The sequence below is a fragment of the Nicotiana sylvestris genome, chromosome 9 (genome assembly GCF_000393655.2).
Source record: "Nicotiana sylvestris chromosome 9, ASM39365v2, whole genome shotgun sequence".
Lineage (NCBI taxonomy): Eukaryota > Viridiplantae > Streptophyta > Magnoliopsida > Solanales > Solanaceae > Nicotiana > Nicotiana sylvestris.
In genome coordinates this window covers 171,960,233-171,982,239 of record NC_091065.1, presented here as the reverse complement: position 1 = coordinate 171,982,239, position 22,007 = coordinate 171,960,233, and the positions used below count along the sequence as shown (strand labels likewise).

Sequence of the window (22,007 nt, the reverse complement as noted above, 5' to 3'; positions counted from 1 at the left end):
TTTATATCCTTTTCTTCTAAAACCCATATTAATGTCCAAAAAAGACCTCCCGATCAGTATCCGAGGGGTGCCAAGACAGGCAAATGAAAGCCGAGCATAACACGCCGGTCCCTGACTGAATAAGGATCATGAGCTGAAAGAATTGATAGCCATAAGAATTCCCAGCAGAGAGGATCTTACCGGCAACACTCCAATCCCCAGCTGAGAAAAGCAAAATGAGAGAGTCTTATCGGTGAAAACCTTTGCAGGCACCATAAGGCGACGTAAGCTGAGAGAAGCAAAATGAGAGAGTCTTATCGGTGAAAACCTTCACAGGCACCATAAGGCAATGGGAGCTGAGAGAAATGAGATAGTCTTGTTAGTGAAAATCCCCGCGAAGGGCACTATGAGGCGACAAGATAGATTGGAGGAAAGGATCCGCATTTTGCAAAGAGGTGGGCACCTATTTATCCCCAGCAAGTGAATACATCAGAAAGATTGATCGACACAAATAGACTAGGTTGATTAATCCGGAATGCACAACATGATCGTTGGAATTGGTTATACCACCCAGATAAGTTCTTTTCTTTTCTTTCCCCCATCATTTGTTCAAAAAGATTTTCCCTTTTTTTATCTTTTCATTTCTTTGTTTAAAAGACTTTTTCTAGAAATTTATTTTTGAGAAAGGTCTTTCAGAGCTTACTACCAGTTGCCAAAATGGTACAACGTCAAATGTGAAGAAGGCAGGCCAGAGATAAGGCAATAAGACAAAAGACGTTGGTTGTCAGGCCGAATAATATTGGTCTAAAATGGCAAGGAAAGTACGGGGAAGAACCGGAAAAAAAAAACATGTTGAGGAAATTGTGGGCAAAGTTCCAAGAGGATCCCCAGCAGAACTCCGATCGAATATCGAAACAAGTTCCGAGGTGGTCGGACAACACAGAGTGGTAAAGGAAGAAAGGAAAATCCATCTTCAGCAAAATAACCCCCAGCAAGTTTTGAGATACAGAACGGGGAAGGGATAAATGGAAAAACCATCCCCAGCAGAATGTTATCCCCAGCGAATAACATCATCACCAACAAGTTTTGGGAACGCCAAGCAGGAATAAGGGGAACGGACCAATCATCCCCATCAGGAGTGAAATGACCACTCGCCATATTGTAAAAAAAAACTAACTAAATTTTCTTTGATTTGAACAGGAAAATAAAGTGTTGATGATGGCCGAAAGACACGCCATAAGAAAGATCCCCAGAACTGGGGCAGAAAATTTTCTGCCACAAGTGAAAATTTTCTCGGAGAATCGAGGAAACAAATTCAAGTTATTCTTTACCATTAGGCGCCCACCTGTATAACAAGGGAATACATTTCATGCCTTTACCATTAGGCGCCCACCTGTATAACAAGGGAATACATTTCTGTTTTAATTTCATATCCTAGGTCGCCCACCAGTATAATGCGGGTATACATTTCTGTTTTTCATTTCATGTCCTAGGTCGCCCACCAGTATAATGCGGGTATACATTTCTGTTTTTCATTTCATGTCTTAGGCGCCCACCTGTATAACAAGGGAATACATTTCTGTTTTCATTTCATGTCCTAGGCGCCCACCAGTATAATGCGGGAATACATTTCTGTTTTTCATTTCATGTCCTAGGTCGCCCACCAGTATAATGCGGGTATACATTTTTGTTTTTCATTTCATGTCCTAGGTCGCCCACCAGTATAATGTGGGTATACATTTCTGTTTTTGATTTCATGTCCTAGGTCACCCACCAGTATAATGCGGGTATACATTTCTGTTTTTCATTTCATGTCTTAGGCGCCCACCTGTATAACAAGGGAATACATTTCTGTTTTCATTTCATGTCCTAGGCGCCCACCAGTATAATGCGGGAATACATTTCTGTTTTTCATTTCATGTCCTAGGTCTCCCACCAGTATAATACGGGTATACATTTTTGTTTTTCATTTCATGTCCTAGGTCGCCCACCAGTATAATGCGGGTATACATTTCTGTTTTTCATTCCATGTCCTAGGTCGCCCACCAGTATAATGCGGGTATACATTTCTATTTTTCATTTCATGTCTTAGGCGCCCACCTGTATAACAAGGGAATACATTTCTGTTTTCATTTCATGTCCTAGGCGCCCACCAGTATAATGCGGGAATCTATTTCTGTTTTTCATTTCATGTCCTAGGTCGCCCACTAGTATAATGCGGGTATACATTTTTGTTTTTCATTTCATGTCATAGGTCGCCCACCAATATAATGCGGAAATACATTTCTGTTTTTTCATTTCATGTCTTAGGTCGCCCACCAGTATAATGCGGGTATACATTTCTGTTTTCATTTCATGTCCTAGGCGCCCACCAGTATAATGCGGGAATACATTTCTGTTTTTCATTTCATGTTCTAGGTCGCCCACCAGTATAATGCGGGTATACATTTCTGTTTTTTTATTTCATGTCCTAGGCGCCCACCTGTATAATGCTGGTATACATTTCAGTTTTTCATTTCTAGGTCGCCCACCAGTACAATGCGGGCATACATTTCTATTTTTCATTTCATGTCCTAGGTCGCCCACCAGTATAACGAGGGAATACATTTCATATTTTTTTTCATTCAGGCGCCCACCTGTATAACGAGAGGAATATTTTTCAGTCTTATACTGCATATTTTGAAATCAGTAACCCACCGGAGAGTAGAAGGTTACAACAGGAATCCCTAGCAGGAAACAATAAAAATCCCCAGCACCGGAAAGCAGAAGGTTGCAACAAGAGGTCCCAGCACAATTCAAGCGCATGAGTCAAAAGGAAGAAAATACGCGTCTTGAAAGAAGCAGCTTATGAACATTAAATTATGCCCAACATAACAAAGCTTAATGAAGGAAACCATATCCCCAGCGTATTTAATAAGGGATGCAAACTGATGATTCAGGAAAGCAAGAGGCCGGTGTCATCCCCGTCAGTTCTCGGAAGAAAGAAGCACCGGAATCGACACAAGCCGACAAGAAAGCAAGGCATCAAGAACAAATGAAGAGATTTTGTAATCTGTAGTCTAGCATAACTTCTTGATTTTTCTTTTAAGCATGGTGTAATAAAGAGGTCAGCAAACAGTAAAAGTAGCATGCAACAACAGTAACATTGCAGTCCCATGGTAGTCCCAACTACCAAAACTTCCCAAACTACATTGACCTGATTCCTGTTTAGCCCAGGATATGTAGGAAACCTCTGAAGCAAAGGTTCGGTCAAATCTTTTCAAAAAAAAAATGCCTCACATGGAGTATTCCAACAGGCAAAAATCGCTCGTATCCGCTCACTTTATCTTTGCACGAAAACCCTTCGTGTTTTCGGACAAAGAGGGGTAGCTGTGAGCACGTGATTTTTGCCCTATATGAGAATTACTCCCAAAAAAATGCAAAATAAAATAATTTTCCTTTGTGTGCAATTTTTTGTATTTTTGTAGCATTTTTTGCATACTTATTTGTACTTTTCTGTGAATGTTTATTTGGTTAAATTAACAAAAAAATTATAAAAATATGTCACATTTTTTGCATTTAATATTTATTTAAGTTTGTTTTACAAAAATAAAAAATCATAAAAATAATGTACTGTCGCATTTTGGCATTTAACGTTTAATTGTGCGATTTTATTGTTAATTGCTATCTTTATGTGCGATAATTTATATTTGGAGCTAATTAGTATTTTTCGATAAGTTAATTTAGTTTATTAACTTAATTTAGAATTTTTTTTAGTTTTATTAATTAGGAAGTAAAAGAAAAGAGAGCAAAAAATACAAAAAAAAATCGGATTGGGCCTTTTCTTCAATTTTAAGTCATAGGCCCAAAGAGACCCAATCTTCCCAAACGATCCTGTCCATTTCAAACCGGGTCGACCCAGTCCATAACCCAACACCCCTATTTCCCTATCTTTAAAAAAAAAAAAACCTAACATTTTTTTTCTTTCTCTGTTGAAGCCCCCCCTCTCTTTCCTTCTTCTTCCTCAAACTCCAAGCAAGCCATCCATGGCTGCCCCGCCTCTTCTCCCTCACGCCACACACACATACACAACACGCACACACATAGTGACATACGTACACACACGCCGTAGCCTGACCATGGCTGCCTAGTCGAGTTCGTCGTCGCCATCTTCTTCGAGCTCGAGCTCGAGCTCTCATGGTTGCCCCATCTTCTTCTTCTTCACTCCTGTTCCAAACGACCAGCCTTGTTGTCTTTTTCTTCGTTGCATGCTGCTGCTCCTTCTTCGCCTTCGTCCCAAACACCTTGCTGTTGCGTCGTCCATGGCTTCCCCGCTGCTTCATCTTCTTCGTCAAACCACCACAACTGCTGCCCGTTGTGTCCACCTGCTGTTGCGTCGTCTTCTTCTTCGTTGCTGCTGCTGCTTCGCCCTTCATCGTCGTCAGTTTTCTTCGAGCTCGAGCTCGAGCTCATGGCTGCTGCCTCGTCGTTCTTCAGTTTCAATCCGTCGAGGTCGTCGTTTGTCGTTTTGAGTTCATCGAGTTTAAAAGGAAGGTGGGTTTCGTTGAAGTCGAGATCCGTTAGGTCATCGGCAGACTTGGCTCGAGTTCATCGTCGTTCCGATCCGGTTAGTTGGTTCAAATTTCGTTTCTGTCCGTATTTTGTTTTTATATTCTCGGATCTAAAATCGGTAAATGTTTGATTCTTGTTTTGTTCGTGTTCATCGTTTAATTAATTAGTTTTTCAGTTTGTTCATGTGTTTTTATTAAAAGAAATTGTTAGTTTAATTTTAATGTTATTAGATTCAAATTGAAATTTAATTAATTAGTTTTTCAGTTTGTTCATGTGTTTTTATTTTATTAAAAGAAATTGTTAGTTTAATTTTAATGTTATTAGATTCAAATTGAAATTTAATTAATTAGTTTTTCAGTTTGTTCATGTGTTTTTATTTAATTAAAAGAAATTGTTAGTTTAATTTTAATGTTATTAGATTCAAATTGAAATTTAATTAATTATTCCTTTAGTTTGTTTCATGTGTTTTTATGTATTTTTATTTAGAAATTTAATGTTGTTAGATTCAAGTTAAAATTCAATTAATTATTACTTCTTAGGTTTCTTTTTATTTCATTTAAAAGAATTTAGTTGTAATATAGAAATATGTTAGTTTAATCGCTTGGATCATCCATTTTTGTTGATTAGCTTAGATTTAATTCATGTTCATCTTTTGTTTGAAGTTCGTTCTTAATCCGGTGATTTAATGTGAGTTTATGTTTTAATTCTTGATTTAATTTGAATATTTATCTTGGTTGTAATGTTGTTGGATTTAGTTTAAAAGTTCAAATGATTATTGAATTTAGAAATTCAAATCTACTTGTTTGTTATGTTCAATTTGTTAATATTATTGAATCTGAAAATATATGTGTTGTTAAAAGATATTGTTCAGTCAAAATAATTCAAGTTTTCTTTGTTGTTCATCATTTAGTTTGAGTTTGTTCATAAAACCTGACTAGGAATTAGTTATAGCTGCTATATTTTGGTTAGAATTGATTGGTTGAACTTGTTATAACTGACGGGGTAGATTGGTAAATTACAATGTTTTCAGGGTCAAAAGGGTAACTTCAGTAAGGTCAGAGGGGTATTTTTAAAATTAAAAATCTGAATAAATATTTATTTTGAGTGTTTTGTCCATTAAGATTAAGATAATATTAAAATAATCAATAATGGGGGGACAAGATATAATGGTGGGGAATAATGCAATTGTTTAATAAAAGCATGGGGGACAAGATATAATGTGGTATTTGTTTAATGTAGTGGGGGACAAAACATTAAGTAGTTGGATTAAAAGGGGAATAAGTGGGAAGATAATGAGTTTTTATGTTTAAAAAAATGTTGAAAGATTGGGATAAATAGAGGGACTTGATCAGATTTTAAAAAAAAGAGGGGACAGAGGGAAAAAAGAGGGCTGAAGATTAAAGAGAGAGAAAGAAAAATTCCGAAAAATATTAAGACTTTCAAAAAAAGAAAAATACAAAAATAAAAAGAGCTGAAAATTAAAAGAGAGAGTAGTATACACCTGATAAATATTCTGATATACAGGTTCAGAAGTTAAAGGTTAAACATTGATTAGTCTTTCAAATCGGAAAAGATTCCCTTGGCTTCTGTCCGTTGTTTGTTATCGGTGTTTCCGAATTTTTATCTTGATTTTCAAATCTATCACTAGGATTTCTGTGGACTGGATTGCTGGTTAATATTGCTGTTGCTGTGTTACATACTACGTTGCTGACTTTCTTTTCTTATATTGGCAATATCAGGTACACCACTGTAATTTTGGCATTTTGTAAGCTGAAATGAAGAATGAAATGTTAAATTTCTAATTTAGCTTTTTTTTATTAATTGTATCTAGGTTATTTATGTATTATTATTCTGTAAATCGCCGTCGTTTTACATAACTAGACATATTGTAGCGATGTACGAAATATTGCTTTGCTTTAACCTAATTATTAGGTAGTATATATTTAAGCAGGTTTATTATTGATTAAACTGTCTAATAATTAGAATGAGAAGAAAATAACGTAAAAATGACTTTATGAAATCAGTTTTGGCAAAATTGATTAAGTTCACTATTTCTAAGGGTTTTAGTATCGCCAACATTAAGTTAATCGAAATCATGTAGCTAAATTTAGTTAAAACATGAATTTAAATTAATTTTGCGAATCAAGTATTAGGACATGATTTGAATTAAAACAAGGTTAGTTAAGGTTAAATTAATTAAATTTTAGAAATACGCATTAGTAATCAAGATTGTTTCTAATTTTCAGTAGTTGTAAATAATTAATTTCAATAGCTCAAGTCATCTAACAATATGATTTTAATCCGGCTATGGGATAATTAGTTTTTTTTTTTAAAAAAATTATTTAACAATTCCATTGTATTTATAATTATAATTTTAGTAATATTCCTTTCCGTTAATATTTGTTTTAAACTAGTATTTAATATGTTATTTTTAAGTATGTAGAGATTGATTTTATATTTATAGACAAACTTAATAATAAAAAAAATGTAGTCATTTTAAGATATTCATAAAATAAGGGAGGATTTCGCTAAAAATAAATAAATATAAACAATACAAAAATTTGCAGGGTTCTCCAATCTTATTTATTTATTTTTTTTTAAAAAAATATACTTAGATTCCGGGATTGGCGGTTTTAGTAAATTTCACGGTCCTACCTAAAAGTATAACAACGCGTAGTCTTTAGACGCGTATTTAATAAGGGTATTTTCTTAAATATGGGTGTGCATTTATGTAACCCAAATCCCAATCTTGGCGGAGTCAAAATGCGTCAACAAATCACGTGTACACAGGTTGTGACGTGATTCGAGATGCATTTTCACGACGTTGCAATTCTTGTATAAAATAATAATAATAACAATAATGATAAAGGCCGGTCAAAGTTAAATTTGCATATAAGTTCTTAATTGTTAAAAAAAATCAGATAAATAAGCCAAATATAATAGTTGAGCGACCGTGCTAGAACCACGGAACTCGGGAATGCCTAATACCTTCTCCCGAGTTAACAGAATTCCTTATCCGGATTTCTGGTTCGCAGACTGTAATATAGAGTCATTCTTTTCCTCGATTCGGGATTAAAATTGGTGACTTGGGACACCTTAAATCTCCCAAGTGGCGACTCTGAAATAAACAAACAAATCCCGTTTTGATTGTCCTTTAATTGGAAAAAACTCCTTGTACCTCTCGCGGGTGTCGGAAATAGGAGGTGTGACACTCCGCTTTCAAGTTCTCCTCCATCATCACTTCTTATGGAAGAGATGTAATACTCATTTTCTCGCTGAACCTTCTTGCAGAAGACTTCAAAGTTCCTTAGTGCTTCATCTTAATGACTCAAGAAAATAACCTAGATAAATCATGAAAAATCATCTACTATATAATAAAAGCATATTTTATACCACTAATAATAGCAGTCCTAGTTGGACCAAAAAGGTCCATGTGCAACAATTGGAGAGGTTTTGTCGTAGAGACAATGTCTGTGATTTTAAAAGAAGATCTTGTTTGTTTACCTAATTGACATGCATTACAAATATGATCTTTTGAAAAATCTAGCTTTTAAAGACCAATGACAAGATCCCGTTAGAAAGTTTTTGGATAGTTTGCATGCTAGCATGACTGAGTTTTATATGTCATACCCAAAGAAATCAATTATGGATGCTAGATATAACTGATTCGACATGACATCAATATTACTAAGGGTGTAAACATTTCTATCTCTACTTTCAGATAGAATTACTTTACCTAATTCATCATTGATAATCCATCCATATTTTTTAAAACGAAGCTTATAGTCACTGTCACATAGTTGATTGATGCTGAGTAGGTTGTATCTAAGTTCGTCTACAAGATAAACTTCATCCACGTCACACGATGAACTGAGAGGGACTTTTCAACTCCAATTACATTCCCTTTTGATTTATCTCCAAACGTGATTGATCCACCATCAAGATTGGTGGTTTATTTAAAAGGTTATTTGTTACCATGTGTTTGGAACACGCACTATCAAGATATTATTTTCCTTTTCAATTTTTCTTGCGGTGTTCCTGCAACAACAAATTACTTATTTTTAGGTACCCAATCCTGTTTGGTCATGATTTGTTACTTTTTTAGTTGTTTGCCTGATTTGTTGCCTTAGGTCGCCAAATCCAACTTCTACTATTTTTATATCTGCAAGGGTTAGATATGTGACTAGATTTTCTACAATAGATACATGAGGGATCATTAGAATTTTCAGGAGGTTTCTCTCCTTTATTTCTAAACCTGCTGTGGCTAGATATGTGACCAATTTTTTCATAGTGAATGTAGGAGGAAGGATTGATTTTTTTTTGTCCGGATGAGTTTTTGTGAGAAGTCGACTAGTTTGATTTGACGAATCTATGGCTTGTAGATTTTCGTAATCCATTCAGCTGCAACTAAAGTTCATGAACTTCTTCTTGAAACATGTATCTTTTAATCTCACATACTTTTATTTTCAATTCCAGTCTTTCTTTTCTCGTTGAATCTTTCAAAGTTTGTGTAGCTTTTTCAAGATCGACGAGAGCAATATCAATGAATTCTTGAAGATCATTGCATTTATGAAATTTATGAAAGAAGGTGAACGCACCCCACTTGTCCCTTCGGCTGCCATGAGACTTAATTCATTTGTTTCTTTGTGGTTAGATTCTTCTTCGTCACTATTTTCTCTGATTGCCATGAAACACATGTTGGTTATCTCCTCGTGGTAAGATTCTTCTTTATCGCTCCATGCACCAAAAGATTTCTTCTTTTGATAGTTTCTGTTGATTTCTTTTTTCAGTTCAAGATATTCTGCTTGAATGTGGCAGTGTTTTTCACATTCATAGCGTCTTCCATCATTCTTGTCATTCTCATTCACTCTGAAGTTTGGTTTGTCTCTTCTGACATTTCTGTTTCTTCTCATCATACTTAATACTACTTTGGAAAGCATGGCTATGTTTTCCTCCTGTTCTTCACATTCTTTTTCTTCTTCATTTTCTAACTCGGCCAAAGTGGTTTTAAACGCATTGATTTTCTTTTTTTCTTCTTGCACACTTCTGTTTAAATTAGTTTTTTCAATGGTAATAAGATCATCTCTAAGCTCGTCATATGACATCTTAACAAGATCTTGACACTCTAGTGCAATGACTTTGCGTTGCCAGGCTGTAGGTAAGCTTCTGAGTATTTCCTAACTTGTTTCTCATTTTTACTGGTCTACCAAAAGATTTCAGATCTCTAACAATTTTGTTGAATGGAGAAAACATCTCTTCCACTAATTCTCTGTCCTTCATTTGAAATAGTTCATAGTCATGAATTAATAGATTTATTCTTGTTTCTTTGACTTTGTTTGTTCCATCACAGGTAACTTCTAGCTTGTCCCACACTTCGTTTGCGATTTTATTGCTTGAGATCTTTTCATATTCTTCATCGCTTATTGCATTATGCAGAAGGTTCTTGGCTTTAGCACTTACCTTCACCACAACAGCTTGTGCGTCAATATAGTCATCTAAGTCTAGTGGATCAGATGATACTTGGCTTTCAGTAGTTTTGTCCTTTTTTGCTTGTGGTAAGGGGAGCTCCCCTTTCTTGATGACGTGCCAGACTTTCATGTCATACGACTTTGCATAAGTTTCCATACACACTATGTGAGAAATGATATTCATTGAAGTAAGGTGGCCTTGTTTGTGAAGTTTCTTCTTGAAATAATGCTCCAACAACAGTGTTTGTTATATGATATTTTTTCACTTTGTAGTTAATCAAATATTTTTCTCAAAATGTGAGACTTGCTCTGATACCAATTGAATGTACAAGAGAAGTGATTTTTAAAAATTCTTTAGTCGACTAACCTCTTTCTTGGTCGATAACTATTGTTCTGCAAGCCATAGTTAGTTTAATAGATATATGTAATAAATAGTAAAGAAAACAATATGAGAGACAAAGATTTTTATACTTGTTCTTGTACCGATGTGGCACCTACATCCAGTTCCCTTGAGTCACAATGGTTCTCTTAAATCTTCAATCGAACAACTACAAATGAGAGTGGTTTTTCTCACGTTTAACGCAAATGAATTGTAGTATGAAATCTTGACACAATCTTCACTTGCTTCCTTTTTCTCTCTATCTTTTGCAACACTAGTAAGCTTATGAATACAGTATTTTTCTAACAAGTAGAAGGAGTGAAAACTTGTATGAAAACTGTGCGTTCTGCCATATCTTTCCTTCTCTTCTTATATAGTTCTTGATGAGGCTCTCTATTCCTTGTGATGTGATTTGAAAAATTATTGATTATGAATTTCCTTTTTGAAGAAGTGTAAGAGTAGGACCCAAGGGTTGGCTCTTGAATCCAGCATATGAAACAAGGTTGGATTCAAACTCAATCAATTTGTTAGATCCTCCTTGACGGTCTTGGACTTCAAGGCCTTCCATTCTTGTAGTCTTCTTCCTGGATGCCTGATTTGATTCTTCTAATTTACTTCCGTAGGTTTTGCATAGTTGATTGATTTCCTTTCCTTCCTTATTTCCTTGATGTATGCCTTTGATGGAAGGATAGTTGTCTGCCTCTGTCATTGGACATTCTCTTATTTCTTTCTTATTCTGGTGCATTGATTATAGAGATTTCCCTTCTTGTGCTTTGAACATGTGATTTGCATAAGTAGTTGAGACACTAATAGAGTGTATTTGTCATTTGTTTTGGTCATCATTAAAATTCAAACAACACTATTGTCCTTTTCTTGTGATCTTTCTCTATTAGATTACAACAACCTCGTAGCTTCCCAAGCCCAATCTTCTTTATTTTTTATCTAGATAGAATAGTTCTCTTCCACTTTTACGCAGCCCACAATTTTAGTCTAGTGTTGTTGAAAGCCATCACTTTGTCGCTTAAAGTGGTTAAGCGATGAAGCAATGCGAAGCAAGGGCTAATCACTATGCGCAAGGTGATCCCCTTGAAGAATATTCAGTTCCTTTGACTCTTAACTTGGAGGAGTTTGATAAATATCGGTGTTATTGTTTATTGGATATTGACTTTGTGTTCCATATTTATTAAGTGAAAAGTAAGTGATTTTTAGATTACAGCAACATACAAGGAAGTTTTCTAATATTTCTCGTAATGTGTATTCGTGAATTCTCATTATCACCTAGCATAAAAGGGCAGACCGGCGTACAAAATATTCTCATTCACTTAGGGTTTGAAAAAGAGCCGTACCCAAGGGGTATGATGTAGGTAGCTTGCCCTAATGCAACTATTAGTGGCGGATTTCACGGATCAAACCCGTGACTTATAGGTTACACGAAGACAACTTTACTGTTGTTCAAGGTTCCCTTATCATTATCACTGAGTAGGGGTGTCAAATGGGCGGGTTGGACCGATTTTGGGCAAGTAAAAATTCAAATGTTGGTTTTCATTATATGTTGCCGAAGTCTAGGAAGTTAGATTATAAATACAATACTCCATCAATGCGTGACAACAAAATTTTATTAGGAAAAGTGAGACTTCGAGTAGTAATGAGCTTTTCCAAGCTCAAACTCAAATGTGGAACCATATATTCAACGTCACAAGTTCTTCGGCAGTAAAATGTGGGGAGAAATTTAAAAATAGCCAGATTTACAAGTGGTCATTTAAAAATAGCCACTGTTTCTAAGGTAATCGAAATTTAGCCATTTTTCATGTAAAGATAAATCTGAACGAAAACACTGTTCAAAATTCGGAAAAAAATACTCTAGCATACTATACTGGAGTTCCAGTACTGGAACTCCAGTCTAATATACTAGAGTTCTAGTATAATATACCAGTCCAGCATAATATACTGGAGTTTGGAGCACCGGTGCTCCAGTCTCCAGTATATTATACTGGAGCGAGCAAAGCATATGGGTGCACTGAACTCCAGTATATTATGCTGGACCGGTCTATTTTGCAGCAAAATAGTGGCTATTTTTCATTGACTTGGTAAACACTGACTATTTTTGAATGATCAATCCGAAAACTGGCTAGACCGTGCTATTTTAACTAAAATGTGCGGTTGAACTAAAATGTTCTCTACATACATGGTAAGCCCATGTGTCTCTCCGATCTCTTGGCCCAACTTTCCCTCCTCCATTCTTCTAAACTCTTCTTCTTGCCAATCTTAATGTGCTTTTTAATTAGTTCATTTTGGTTCCCTAAATCAACAGGAAGATCATTACTACTATTCGCTTAGCCCGATCAATCGTCTTCTTGTGAAGAATGAGCCCTTGAATCTTAGGTCTCTCTTGCTCGTTCAAAAGTCATGGTTTGAGTTAAGTATTTGGTTCCAAAATGATTCCCCTATTTACACACTGCTCATGGACAATAGGTCACGCATAACTATACCTATAAAAAGATTAAGTGGTTCGTCACAAATATAATTCGATTTTAGAGTTCGGAGTCAATGTCATAGAAAGCTATGAAGCGTTCTAGCTAACTTAATTACTAAATAATCTAAGTTGAACAAGAGAATCAATTATAATTGAGTTTAGTAAATATTAAACTAAATAAATTAAAAGAAACTAATTATGGAATTAAACTAAAATAGTAAAAGTCTAGAGAATTCATAGTTGATAAAAGGCCTAGGGTAGAGAATCCCTCAATAATCGGGACAACTCTAACTAAACTCCTCAAACTTTGCTTCACATTATTCTATTAATCTTGGATCTAAAGCCAATTCACTAGAGTTTTCCAACTACTAACGACATCGTTCTTAAACTCTTCTTCCCAAAATTATTCAACACAATAAACCCGTCCAATTTAGGTCACAGTCGAATTACGATATCCCTAAAATGATTTTAAATCGGGTTGTTTGACTGACCCAAACCTATAAATCATTCCCAAGAATAACCAAACAATAGGGCATACACCTTCTGAGCTCAAACAATTGAATTCATTAAAATTACAGTCAAACAAATAAAATAAGTATCAAGAATTCAGGAATATTCACTCAAGATCACCCAATAACAGATTTATTAAAACCCTAGATAAGAAACTTTACTACTCATGTATCACGACCCAAAATTCATATGTCATGATAGCGTCTATCTCAATACTAGGCAAGACCACAACCAAATTAAATCACAAAATTCTTTATGTTTGAAAACATAATAAATAATTTTTTTTTTGCGAAAATCTCACAAATACTGATACAAAATACTGTGTCTTCATAATATACACTCTCAAAATTCGGTGTCACTGAGTATATGAGCATCTAAATGATAATATAGTCTGACTGATAAAAACATTGCCTGAAAATATAGAACAGTACAAATAACTGAAAGAAAAGAGAGACAAAGTCTGTGGACGCCAAGAAGCTACCTCGATAGTCTCCAACATATAAATCTCCAAAATCTAGCAACCGTCATATCCGGAAGTACCTGGATCTGCACATGAAGTGCATAGTGTAGTATGAATACAACCGACCCAATGTACTCAATAAGTAAAAAGACTAACCTCTGCACATGATGTATGTGGTGCTCTACAATGAAAGCCCCACGTACTCACACTCTCAGAGTACTCAATCACTCAGTACTGTGCGGGGCAAATCCAGCCCAGAGAAGATCCATCCCTCAATATAAATAGCGACTGACAATCAGTCACTTAGTACTATATAGAGCCAATCCCGCGCAGGAAAATCCATCTCGAATATAAATAAATAAGGCAACTCAATGCTCAGGGAACTCCATTACAAATATAAATGTATACGGCAACTCCATGCCCAGGATACTCCATCCTATATATAAATGTATAGGGCAACTCCATGCCCAGGAAACTCCATCCCATATATAAATGTATAGGGCAGCTCCATGCCCAAGGAACTCCATCCCACATATAAATATCAACTGTGCTCACTGTGAGGTGCAGACTCTGGAGGGAATATTTTAGCCCAAGTGCTATAATAAGCCATATCCAGGAATAAGTAAATAAATATAAAACATGTTGCGGCGTGCAGCCCGAGCCCATAAATATCACTAACAACCAAGTCCTCGACCTCACTTAGTCATTTAAATCTCTCCAGTCTCTCGGGCTCACAATGTCAAATCAGCCCAACATGATGATATGATGTATCAATGAATGACAACAGAGACTAATATATGATATGCAAATGATAGATGTGACTGAGTACAAAATTGTAAATTAGACAAGTAACTCAACAGTAACACGACCTCTATGGGTCCCAAAATATCGGCACGTAGCCTAAGCATGATTTTATCATGAGTCTCAGGTCAATTTCTCTAACACGTGGAGGATATGTGGATAATGACATGATTATTTGATTATGCAACTCCACGGAATCAATTAAGTCACAATTTCTATGGTTTACACTGATAATAGGCTAGATTCATAGAATCTATTAAAGGATGAACTTCTTGTTATGTTAATATAGTTTGCCCGGTTTACTCTCTATTTGTTCAACTACGTTCTTATTGTAGTTAATTGATAGGATCCTCAATTAGCTGTGCCTATTTAGTATGTATTACTCGGGAGAGAGTGCATATTTAGGTAATTGTTGAACAACACCACTCCCAGAGTATATGAAGGATCAATAACCGAGGGTTTAAAGGCGGGATTAGGGATAACGAAGCCTTGGGTGCAATCTAAAGTGAGCTGTATTAAAAGCCAGCTAGCGTAACTCATGAGAGTGTGTCTAGTAAATTGTTGTGATTACTCGGGAGAGAATTACGGTAATAAGAGTGCTCATGATCGATAGAGACGATTAGGTAAATCTATGTGAAACATAACCGGAAGGGATTCCATCAATAGGGGAAATCACAACCTTAGATCCTTCTCTTAGTTATTTACAACTTAATCATAGTTAGTGTTTATTTACATAATTGCAGTCAGTCATAGTTAGTAAAAATACCCTCAATTGTGATTCAAAACATTTGGGAAGTTGATTACGTAGAATTTAGTGAGTCTGACAAGAGTAATTGATAGGTTAATTCCTTGTGGGTTAGACTCTAGGGGAAATACTCAGGTTATATTTGCAACGTCCGCTTGTCCTTTTATAAGGCGTAGTTGGGTGTGATCAATTTTGGCACCATTGCCGGGGAATTAACGGTGTTATCAATTACAATTGAAAGAAATACAACAATTCTTAGTGTAGTCAGTTTTGCTTCACTTTCAATCTATACATTGAAATTTTAACGTTTGTTGACTTGGTTGTACAAGTGCATGCCTAGAAACTCATCGAGAACTAGTGAAGTATTTGAAGCATTATTAGATCCCAAGAAAGTTTTCAAGGCCTTGAATCGGGCCAATCGGAACAACAAACAACCGAACAATTCAAACCAGATATGGGAGATAACGTGGTAGACCCAGCAGCGCCAGAGGCTGCTCTATATGACTAGGAACAACCCACAGTAGAGAATTTGGCCACATCGATTTTAGTCCCGCAGATACAGGCTGAATCATTTCAAATCACAAACAACATGCTGCACTTGTTGCAAAATAAGGGACTATTTTCAGGGTCACAAATCGAAGATCCTCAACAACACTTGAAGAATTTCCTGTCAATCTGCAAAACTCAAAGGCAACCCAACGTAACTCAGGAAGCAATAAAGTTGTTGTTGTTTCCATTCTCAGTGACAGGAGCTGCCCAGACTTGGCTAAACTCACTCCCCATCAATTCTATAACAACTTGGGAGGAGTTAGTCAAGCAATTTGTGAACAAGTTTCATCCACCCAACAAGACTGCTCAACAAATTGATGAAATTTTGAGTTTCAAATAAAAACCAATAGAGACACTTCAAGAAACATGGGAACAATTCAAAAGGATGTTGGTTATATGTCCGCACCATGGTATTCCAGATCAGATATTGGGGCAGCGGTTCTACATGGGTTTGACAGATGGAGTGAAGGGTAATGTTGATGCTTCAACTGGTGGAGCATTTTTGAGCAAACGATGGAGAGAAATCTAGAGTCTGCTTGACAAGATGACATAAAATTCGGGGTGGACAACCAGGAATACACCTATCACTCCAATGGTTCACTCAGTGCCGTTAGATCCATCCAACACTCTTGCTGAAAACATGGCCACATTAATGACACAAATGAGTATATTACCAAAAAGGCGGAAGAGTCAGAGCAGAAGCAACATGTACACATTGTAGATACTACCAATAGGGGCTTATGCACATCTTGCATTAGTCAGCCAATTGGTAACCAGTGGAATGCAAAAAGTACTCATCATCACTACCCTGAGGACATGAGTTATGTGTCTAATTATGGAGGTCAGGGATAGGGTGGTCAAAATTGGGTCCAACAAAATCAGCCGTACAGGCCAGTCCAGCCACAACTCCACAATGGAAACATGGGAGGTATGAGACCTCACAATAATATGGAGCCTTACCAAAGGCCACAGGGATAATCAACATCAACAACAGGGTTATCATCCTCCTCAGTAGCAGCATGGTGGAAGACAGGAAGATGGGTTTGCAAGACTCGAGGCAATGATGCAGCAGGTTATTGGGTCAAATGCAAAAATAAGTGAAATAGTAGATGCACATAAGTCAACTATTAAGAATATTGAAGTGCAGATGGGCCAGATTTTGATGTCTTTGAATAATCGTCCTCTTGGGGCATTGCCTGTAGCTACGCAGGTAAATCCAAAAGATCAAGGCCCAAAGCAGATGATGGCAGTGAGTCTACATAATGTCAAAGACTTAGACTTAGAGCAAGAGAGGGCCTGAGAAATCAAACAGGCTGAGACACTTGTACCAGTGCCCATTGAGCTAGATGATTCAACGAAACTGATAGAGGTGACAGTGCATCCTACCCAGGAAGAACATAACACACAGATTGAGGCTGAGAAAGAAGCTGAGACATCCCAGAAACCGGTAGTTGAGGTGGTGTCCGACAAAGAAAATAACCAAATCATTGGAAAGAAGAGACCTCCAGCACCATTCCCACAGAGACTGGCCAAGTACCAGAAAGAGGAGTAGTACAAGAAATTTTTAGAGATGCTAAAATAAATCCAGGTAAATATTCCATTGATTGATGCTTTGAAAGAGATGCCTGGTTATGCAAAAATGATGAAGGACTTGATGTCCCGAAAATTCATTTTCTAGGACTTGGCCACAGTGACTCTAACTCAGACCTACAGTGTTGTGGTGACTAGGCTAGTTGCAGAGAAGTTATCTGACCCAGGTAGTTTCACAATTCCTTCTACCATTGGTAACTTTGCTTTTGCCAAGGCACTTTGTGATTGGGGGGCTAGCATAAATCTTATGCCTTTGGCGATCTATAAGAGGTTGGGGATTGGAAGAGCTAGACCCACATCTATGTTGTTGCAGCTAGCTGACAGGACCGTGAAAAGACCCTCTAGGATCTTGGATGATGTGTTCATTCAGGTAGGGAAATTTGTGTTCCCTGCAGATTTTGTGATTCTAGATTGCAAGTTGGATGAAGAAATTCCCATAATTTTGGGAAGGTCGTTCTTGGCCACGGGGATAGCTCTCATTGATTGTTAAACTAGGGAACTCAAGATGAGATTTAACGATGAGGAGATAACATTCAATGTGCAGAAATCTATGAGGCGACCAAGTGAATTCGCTATTTGCTCTCTTATTGATGTCGTGGATGTAATCTTAGAAGCTGATTATGAAACATTGACTATTGAGGATCCTCTTGCTGCATGTCTGGTAAATTTAGATGAGGTTAATGGGGAAGAATTGGCAGAATGGGTGTTGGCTTTAGAGGGTAGAGGGTTTTGGGTAGGGGTGGGCGTTCGGTATTTAAGAATTTCGGTTCGGTATTTCGGTATTCGGTTTATCAATTATATATACCAAATACCGTACCATAATATTTCGGTACGGTTCGGTATTTCTTATTTTGGTTCGGTACTATTTCGGTACGTTTCGGTTTAAACCAAATCTTCATTGTCTCCCCCTCCATTAACTAGCAAAATCTGGCGCCAACATTATCTTACCTTCAATTACTTTAATATTGTGTTTTCTTTTTCTTGATCCTCTAAAGTTGTTCACAGAATCTTTTGTCATTTGTTTGATACCTACATTTATGTGCTTGAGCCTTCCACAAAATATATGGTTTTAAAAAATACAATAGTAAACAACAGTAGCAGCTAGTAAGGAAAAGGTACTAAATAAAATCATGCCCCTCAAAACTTTATCAACCTTTTGAAAAGCGTTAAAAAAAGGGGGAATCACCACTATGCAGAATTAATTTCCTGGAAACATCATAACTTAATAAACAAAATCAAAATTTTGTCGTGCAATTTGCAAAGCAACAGGAGAATCATTTTGGAGCCTAGTGCCATTTTAGCAATTTCATTTATAGGACTTGTACAGTGCTTGTACAACAGCACTACCTCTATAAAACCCAACACAATTCAAGATTTTTATTTCAGCTATAACACAGTTTCAACATATATATATATATATATATATATATATATATATATATATATATATATATATATATATATATATATATATATATAGAGCTGAGAAAATTATAATAATGTGGGTTGTAGCGACAAACTCAACCTCCATCTCTAATGGTAGTACTATGGGCTCAAATGGTAGTACTTCATTGTTGCATTGGAAATCTCCACTTCCTTACCTTTTCGGAAGTTTAGCATTAACGTTAACACTCATCGCCGTGCTACTTCTCTTCCTCGTTTGTTCCTATCGTAAACGGTCGTCTTCTACGGCAACTGACGAGAAAAAATCTGCATATTCTGATCACAAAACAAGTGCAAGTGTGGAGATGACCGAAATATTGATCTCACCTTATTAAACTATTTCGGTATTTCGGTATACCAAAATACCAAAATATCAATAATCCAATACCGTATACCGTACCGAATTACCAAAATACCGAAATTTCTGTACCGAAATAAACCAAAACCAAAATACCAAATTAATTCGGTTCGGTTCGGAATTCGGTTTTTCGGATTTTATGTCCACCCCTAGTTTTGGGATAGAACTCTTGAATTCTAGCCCCTGCACTTATAAAATAGGAAAACTCCTCCAGCCAACCCATCCATAAAAGAACCACCAAAGCTGGAATTGAAGCCACTGCCCGCCTATCTCAGGTATGAGTTTCTAGGACCTAACTCCACATTACCTGTTATTATCTTATCTAGCTTATTAGATGTGCAGGCACAACAACTTTTGCATATACTCAAGGAGTGCAAGGCTGCCATTGGGTGGACCATGGCAGACATCAAGAGGATCAGCCCGGCATATTGTATGCATAAAAGTCTGCTGGAAGAGAAACTCAAACCTTCCAGGGAGCACCAAAGAAGGCTGAACCCTAACATGAAGGAAGTGGTGAAGAAAGAAGTGACTAAATGGTTGGATGCGGGAATCATTTTCCCAATCTCTGACAGCAACTAGGTTAGCTCCGGTGCAATGTGTTCCTAAGAAGGGTTGTATGACTGTGGTCAAAAATGATAACAATGAGTTGATCTCTACAAGAACCGTCACAGGTTGGAAATTTGCATGGACTACAGGAAATTGAATCTGGCCACCCCGAAAGACCACTTCCCACTTCCCTTCATTGATCAGATGCTTGGCAGACTGGCAGGGAGGTCTCACTTTTGTTTTCTGGATGGGTACTCAAGGTACAATCAAATCTCCATTGCACCAGAGGATAGAAAGAATACCTCTTTCACATGCCCATATGGCATTTATGCTTTTCGAAGGATGCCCTTTGGCCTATGCAATGCACCCGCCACATTCCAGAGATGCATGATGGCCATATTCACTGACATGGTTGGAGACATAATTGAGGTGTTCATGGATGATTTCTCAGTGGTGGGGAACTCGTTCGACGAGTACCTTATAAATCTGACCGGAGTGCTGAAATGATGTATTGAGACTGACCTGGTTCTTAATTAGGAGAAGTGCCATTTCATGGTACAAGAGGGCATAGTCTTGGGACACCAGGTATCAAGTAAAGGAATCGAGGTGGATCGTGCTAAGGTCGACGTGATAGCAAAGCTGCCACCTCCCACTTCAGTCAAGGAAATCAGGAGCTTCCTCGGGCATGCCGGTTTCTATCGGAGATTCACAAGAGACTTCTCAAAAATTGCCAACCCTCTCTGTAAGTTCTTAGAAAAAGATCACCCCTTCTTATTTTCTGATGATTGCAGGGTAGCATTCGAGGAGTTGAAAAAGAAGCTAGTCATAGCACCCATCATTGTTGCCCCCGACTGGGAGAAAAAATTCGAACTCATGTGTGACGCCAGTGACTACGCAGTGGGGGCAGTGCTGGGACAGCATAAAGACAAGCTAATGCACCCAATTTATTATGCCAGTAGAACGTTGAGTGGAGCGCAGCTAAACTACACTATAACTGAAAAGGAGATGCTGGCTGGGGTGTTTGCATTCGACAAGTTCAGATCATACCTGATTGGCTCTAAGGTAGTTGTATATACTGATCATGCAGATCTCAGGTACTTGATTTAGAAGAAGGTTGAAGGAGTCCAAACCGCGCCTGATTCGTTGGGTGCTATTACTGCAAGAGTTCGACCTTGAAATTCATGACCATAAGTGCATAGAAAACCAAGTCACTGGTCATCTATCATGACTTGAAGGAGCTAAAAACTTAGTCGAAGTTGAAGATATTCTAGAAACCTTTCCAGACGAGCAGCTACTCGCTACAAGTCTTGAGGAAGTGTCATAGTATGCAGACTTAGCAAATTACCTAGCAAGTGGTATAGTTCCCTATGACCTTTCCTCTGTACAAAAGAAAAAGTTTTATTGTGACTGCCGCATATATTACTGGGATGAACCTTATCTTTTCAGAATATGTGTTGACAATATGATCCAGAGGTGTATCCCCGAGATAGAACAATCTTCTATTTTGCAGTCATGTCACGCATTGGCGTATGGAGGGCATTTTGGAGGAGTCAGGACAGCAGCGAAAGTGCTAGAAGCCGGGTTCTACTAGCCAACAATGATTAAGGATGCACATCAATGGGTGAAGGGCTGTAATGAATGTCAGCGAACCGGGAACATTTTTCGTCTCCATGAGATGCCCATGAACCCAATTCAAGAGGTTGAAGTGTCCGATGTCTGGGGGATAGACTTCATGGGCCCCTTTGTGATCTCCTTTGGAAATAAGTACATACTTGTTGCTGTAGATTACGTGTCCAAATGGGAGAAAGCTGTAGCACTTCCCACCAATGATGCAAGAGTGGTGGTGGGGTTTTTGAAGAAGAAGATATTCACTCGTTTTGGGACCCCGAGAGCTATTATCAGTGGCGGGGGCATCCAATCAAGCTTTTGAGAAGTTGCTGGCGAAGTACGATGTGCGCCACAAGGTGGCAACACCATATCATCCTCAGACCAGTGGACAGGTGATGGATATAAATTATTCTTATATTTTAATAAAAAATATAATATTTTAGCTATAAAACATGACCAATTTATATCCTATTCTCACACTTTTCCAACAATTCTTCCAGAAAAAAGAATACATGGAAAAAGAGAAAAAGAAAGAACCTACAGTTCA

The 22,007-nt window shown here is 37.2% G+C and overlaps 2 protein-coding genes across 2 annotated transcripts; one reads left to right on the top strand and one right to left on the bottom strand.

The window, feature by feature from the left end:
- Positions 1–9,636: 9,636 nt before the first annotated feature.
- On the bottom strand, positions 9,637–10,155 carry LOC104228658 (uncharacterized). The gene has a single exon (XM_009781163.2). It carries the CDS (start codon positions 10,153–10,155, stop codon positions 9,637–9,639), a length of 519 nt encoding a protein of 172 aa, XP_009779465.2.
- An 11,294-nt stretch (positions 10,156–21,449) lies between these two features.
- On the top strand, positions 21,450–21,782 carry LOC138878602 (uncharacterized). The gene has a single exon (XM_070158294.1). It carries the CDS (start codon positions 21,450–21,452, stop codon positions 21,780–21,782), a length of 333 nt encoding a protein of 110 aa, XP_070014395.1.
- The last annotated feature ends 225 nt before the right edge of the window (positions 21,783–22,007 follow it).

What these genes read in the sequence shown, in the direction of transcription:
- LOC104228658 (XM_009781163.2), bottom strand. Translation starts at nt 10,155, where the DNA reads ATGGAAACTTATGCAAAGTCGTATGACATGAAAGTCTGGCACGTCATC.
- LOC138878602 (XM_070158294.1), top strand. Translation starts at nt 21,450, where the DNA reads ATGATTAAGGATGCACATCAATGGGTGAAGGGCTGTAATGAATGTCAG.